Genomic DNA, 5,289 nt, shown 5'->3' on the forward strand with positions numbered 1-5,289 from the left:
GCGGCCCATCTGCTTTCCCAAAGATTCACAGCCTGGGAACGCACTGGCGCAGTTCTGCTCTGAACGCACTGGTGCAGTTCTGCTCTGACCGGTAGGGGCGCTATTGAGGCGGAACCGGCTTGACGGCATGGATTTGGCTTCAAATAGGTGAATGGATTTGAAAATGAGCCGGATTGCATGGAGAGCCTCCGGGGCCAGCTCAGGGAGCCTCAGCCCTTTGCCTTAACACAGGCACCTCGATGGGGCTCTCCATGCCCAGGGAGCCTCTGTGGGTGATCATGCACCCCTGGGGCAGTTTGTTGGGAAGAAATGTCCACTCGTCAGACTGACTTGGAGCCAGGTGGGCCTTCCTAGGGGTGGACGTGAGACAGGGTGGGTCCAGGGTCTCTTGCCAAGCGGAGTGTCAGACAAGGTGGAATCAGTGGGCTTCCCTGAGGCCACAGCCAGCCCTGGGCTGGGCTGGGGGTGGGAGGGCTCAGATCAGGGACCCTGGGACTCCAGAGGTGAGGAGGGAGCCGAGGCTTCCCTTTCAGGCCACGGAGAATAGCCCAGGGGAGGTCCAGGTGGATGCAGCTCTTGGGGCAGGGTGGGCAGGGCCAGTTCCTTTGTTTCTCCTACTCTCCCAGTGCCCCCCAGCATCCGGGAAGACGGGCGCAAGACCAACGTGTCGGGCATGGCTGGGCAGTCGCTGACACTGGACTGTGACGCCAAGGGCTTTCCTGCCCCCGAGATCGAGTGGCTCAAGGATGGACAGCTGGTGGGTGACCCCTGCTCTGCTCAGGACAGACAGGCCGTGGAGGGGCGGGTATGTGTGCTCTGTCTAGAGGAAGGGTCTTCCGGGCAGAGTTCTCTCGCGCTCCATGATGGGACAGCGAGACTGTGGCGGGTGTCCCTAGGGATTATGGTCTCATGATGCAATCTGGGGGTCCGCATGACGGAGAGGGCAGTGCACTGGGGTTCTGGTCATCTCACCACAGTAGGGCCCTGGACAAGTCCTTGGCCTTCCCTGCCCTCAGTTTCCTCGTCCCTAAGTCCGGAGGCTCACTAGCTCCCTCTGGCCTCGTCCCAGATCCCTGAGGCTGGCAGCCACCACCTTCCGGATGGGGCCCGGTCCCTCCACTTCCCCAGGGTCCAGGAGAGCGATGCTGGCCTCTACTCCTGCCGAGCCCAGAACCAGGCAGGCACCGCCCAGAAGGACTTTGAGCTCCTGGTTCTCAGTGAGTATACTGGGGGGCGGCGGGTGGGGCATAAGGGGGCGCTGATGGATTGGCTAGGGGTCTTGCACTTTCCTTTTGTGTGAGTTCGACTAACTGTTTGCACTGATCACCTACTGTGCGCTAGGCCTTGTGCTGAGCGAGGGGTGGGGGGGTGGGGGTAGTGATTGGCAGACTCAGGCCCCATCCTCATAGAGCTAGGAGCTCTGGGCAAGGCATCAGACAAGGGAACAGTTAGTCAAGTCATTGCCATTGTGTTAGCACCAGGAAAGGGGTGCAGTGCTAGGGACCCGGTCCAGGTTAGGGGTCTGGGGGTGCTCCTTGAAGGACGAAGAGGTTCCAGGCAACCCCTCTACCCTTCAGAGACCTCTTGGAGGAGGGGCTTAACGGCCTGAGGATTTTCACCTCTCCCCCTGTTGCCCCCTAGTCCCACCTTCTGTGCGCGGAGCTGGGCCCACCCACGAGGTGCTGGGACTGGCTGGTGGGCAGGTGGAGCTGGAGTGCCGAACGTCAGGGGTTCCCGTACCCCAGGTGGAATGGACCAAGGACGGGCAGTGAGTCTCCCCCCCCCCCGCCCCGGTGGGTGGCATGGGGTGGTGCCCAGCCCGGTGGGTTGGGTGGGGGACACTGAGAGGCTGGACCCTGGGGGAGGGGAGCCTGGGAGGCATTGCTCCTGCCTCTCAGTACTGAGCAGAGTCAGGCCCCTTCACCAGCGCCCTACGGTGACCCAGGCCAGACCTGCTCTCATCTCAGCAGGTTGTCCCTCCTCCTCCTCCATCTACATTTCTCTCTCCTTTCTTATTGAGGTGAAGTTCGTGTAGTATAAAGTTGGCCGTGTGAAAGCGTACGCTTCTCCACGCTTGCCATGCTGACCAGCCTTCATTGCTGTCTAGTCCAGGAACACCTCTGTGCCCCCCAAGGAAACCGCAACCCCCTAGCAGTCACTCACCACTGTCTCAGTGGGGGGTCGACCACTAAGGATCTGCCCTTCCAGACATTTCATCTGGAGTGGGTTATGCACGTGGCTCCTCGTGTCTGACTGGTTTCACTTAGCACCGTGTGTTATCGGTCCACCCAGGCTGTGGCATGGGCCAGGGAGGCATTCCTTTTTGACAGCCGAGTAATACTCCACTGACAGGCTTTCCCACCTTCCACTTCTCTGGTCCTCCACTGAAGGACTTTGGGGAGGGCTCCACCTTCGGGCGCTTGTGGGTCATCTGGCCTTCTTTTTAACATGCTTCTCCATTACTGCTGAGATAGCATGGGAGTGGAGGTCTGCTGAATGCAGAGAGCCCGGGTGACAGAGCGGAACTCCCCGGGCTTTCCCAGGCTGCAGTCTCCATGGAAACCGGTTGCCAGGTCTTTTCTTGTGCAGAGCAGCTGGATGGTGTGAACCGCCAACCTTTTGGCGAACAGCTGAGCACTTGGCTGTTGTGCCACCAGGGCTCCTGGGTGGGGCTATGGGCATCCTGCTGAGGCAGAAACCCAGGCACAGGAGGGCTAGGCGGACAGCTCGCAGTGGCCCAGAGTGGGCAGTCGAGGCAGGGTTGCACGGCCCCTGCTTCCCACACAGGCGCTCTCCTGAGCCTCTCAGATGCTCTGTAACGGAGCCAGGGGTTCCTGAAACTCAGCTGTTTGAGGACCCTCTGGGACACGTACACAGGCCGGCTGCCATGTAGCCTAGCCGGCTCAGTGACAACTTTCAAGAGTGGGACCAGCCCCCTGCTCGAATGCCAGGCTTAGGAGGGTCACTCGGCCTCAAGTTGGGATGGAGGCCAACCTGGGTCTCAGCAGGCAGGCCTGTGCCATGCCCTCAAACTCAGCCATGGTGACTATCCAGTTGATAGGGGTGAACAAACCCCACTGCAAGTCAGTCTCATAACGTTTCTACCACTGGATACACTCAGCAGGGGGTTCACACAGGAGCCTTTGCATTTTTGGTCCAGGACTGGGATGTGGGGACTAGGTGTGTGCACGCCGCATGGCTGCACCTGAGAAGTCTCGCTGGCCTGGCCCTGTCAGGCCTGGGCCCTGGCTTGCTGGCTCAGGGACCACCCACTCCATGCAGTTCCCTGCTTGGCCAGGGAGGGCGGCAGAGTTCCAGGTGTGTTAGGCTCCCTTCAGGGCAGCCGAGTGGCAGCCAGTCCCTGCCTCCCGGACAGTATGCTCCCGACTCTCCGTCTCCTCAGGCCCATTGTCTTGGGAGACCCTCACATCCAGCTCGAGGAGGGCGGCCAGCTTCTCCGGATCATCAGAAGCCACCTGGGGGATGAGGGCCGGTACCAGTGCTTGGCCTTCAGCGCAGCTGGCCAGCAGGCTAAGGACTTCCAGCTCAGAGTACACTGTGAGCTCCGCTCTGCCCCACCCCTCCCCTCCCCTCCCTCCTGGAGCCTGCCCCCACCACTGCCTCAGAGGCAGGATGACAGCACAAGGGGGCCCCAAGGGCGAGCCCCGGTCCAGGGAAGCCAGGATGGGGGGACTAGTGGGAATTCCGACCAGTCACAGTCACCTCTATGCCCGAAGCACACATTTTACTATTTCTGACTCCACTCGGATGGTTTGAAACGCTTTTTCTTTAATGCAAATCACTGTACACAAAAAGTCATTTATTTCCAGTGACATTTAGTATTCCAGCCGTCAGTGGAAGACCAAGGCCACTGATATGAAGGGAAAACCCCACTGCCGTCATCATATAGGACGACCCTATAGGACAGAGTAGAACTGCTCCCCAGGGTTCCTGAGACTGTGGCTCTTTATGGGAGTGGACGGCTTATCCTTCTCCTCAGAGTGGCTGGGGGGTTTGAACCAAAGGCCTTCCGATGAGCAGTACAATGCTTAATCCACTACACCACCAGGCATGAATGGAAAGGAACAGAAAGCAAATGCCTGCAGAGGGTGCTGAGCCCATGCCTGTGAACTTGGGAGAGAAGAAAGTGCTAGACAGGTTAAGCGCATAGACCAGGTGGGGCCCTCGCCCGAGTCACCCTCAGGTAGAAGGGTGTTGGGAACAAGCATCACTTCTCTCTTCTGAGCTATGCGATTCACACCTTCCCCAAATGAGGGGCCACCTAAAGTCATCATGGGGGCCAGCAGTATTGTGCCACCTGTCCTGTGGGAAGCCCCGATCTAGCCCACCCCCTCACTTTACAGATGAGGAAACTGAGGCCCAGAGAGGGGAAGTGACCTACCTTGGGTTATACAGTGAGTTAGAGGCAGAGTGGGATCCAGACCCCCGCCCCCTTCCCAGCCTGCCGCATGTCCTGTGATGACTGGCTGTGCACCCCATGTCAGCATGCCCCTGAGCTGGCCCTCCTGTCTGTCCCCCAGATCCCCACTCTCCCCACCTCCCGCACCTTCCCCGCCCCCGTGGTGGAAGTCCTGGGTGTGGGACAGTGCCACCAGCACTGGACTATGCATGCCACTCTAGGGGAGGACACCAGCCGCTGCTGGGGTCCTCTGTGACTGTCCCCTCTCCGTTGTCCTTCTCAGCTCGCCCCACCATCTGGGGCGCCAATGAGACCAGCGAGGTGGCTGTCATGGAGGGCCACCCGGTGCGGTTCCTCTGTGAGGCCCGGGGAGACCCTCCTCCTGACATTACATGGCTCAAGGATGGGACCCCACTTCCCATCAGCACCGAGGCCGTCTCCAGCAGGGGGGGCCGGCAGCTGCAGCTGGCAACGACCCGGGACTCAGACGCCGGTGTCTACACCTGCCAGGCCAGCAACGCTGCGGGGACAGCAGAGAAGACCACCAGGCTGGAAGTCTTTGGTGAGTGGGCCAGGCTTGCACCCGCCAGTGTTGATGGTCAGGTCAGCTGGGGTGGCCAGGAGCAGGGACTCTTGGCTGCGGTGGCCTCCACCAATTCCCAAAGGACAGTGAGGGGCTGCCGCTTTGAGGGGCCAGAGGCAAAGAGGATAGGAGGACTATTGGGTTGTCCTGGGAGAGGGTCATCTAAACTCAACCTCATATCGGGAGGGAAACTGACAAGGGCTTGTCCAGGGGAGTCTAACCTCCAGGTCTCCTCCACTCATGATTTGGGGCTTATCATTGAGCCACATGCAGGCCCTCATGACCA

At 60.0% G+C, this 5,289-nt stretch overlaps 1 protein-coding gene across 1 annotated transcript in view; it reads left to right on the plus strand.

Annotated features, from left to right (window-relative positions):
- HMCN2 (hemicentin 2) overlaps positions 1 to 5,289 on the plus strand; it is a 180,999-nt gene that overhangs the window by 91,073 nt on the left and 84,637 nt on the right. Inside the window, exons 28-32 of the mRNA XM_013007377.2 lie at positions 564 to 757; positions 1,070 to 1,217; positions 1,642 to 1,768; positions 3,404 to 3,558; positions 4,704 to 4,982. Of these exons, the coding sequence (XP_012862831.2) occupies positions 564 to 757; positions 1,070 to 1,217; positions 1,642 to 1,768; positions 3,404 to 3,558; positions 4,704 to 4,982 (903 nt within the window). The remainder of the gene's footprint in view (positions 1 to 563; positions 758 to 1,069; positions 1,218 to 1,641; positions 1,769 to 3,403; positions 3,559 to 4,703; positions 4,983 to 5,289) is intronic.

The sequence above is a fragment of the Echinops telfairi genome, unplaced genomic scaffold, assembly GCF_000313985.2.
Source record: "Echinops telfairi isolate 266 unplaced genomic scaffold, ASM31398v2 ScPeMD7_22;HRSCAF=79, whole genome shotgun sequence".
NCBI classification, from domain to species: domain Eukaryota; kingdom Metazoa; phylum Chordata; class Mammalia; order Afrosoricida; family Tenrecidae; genus Echinops; species Echinops telfairi.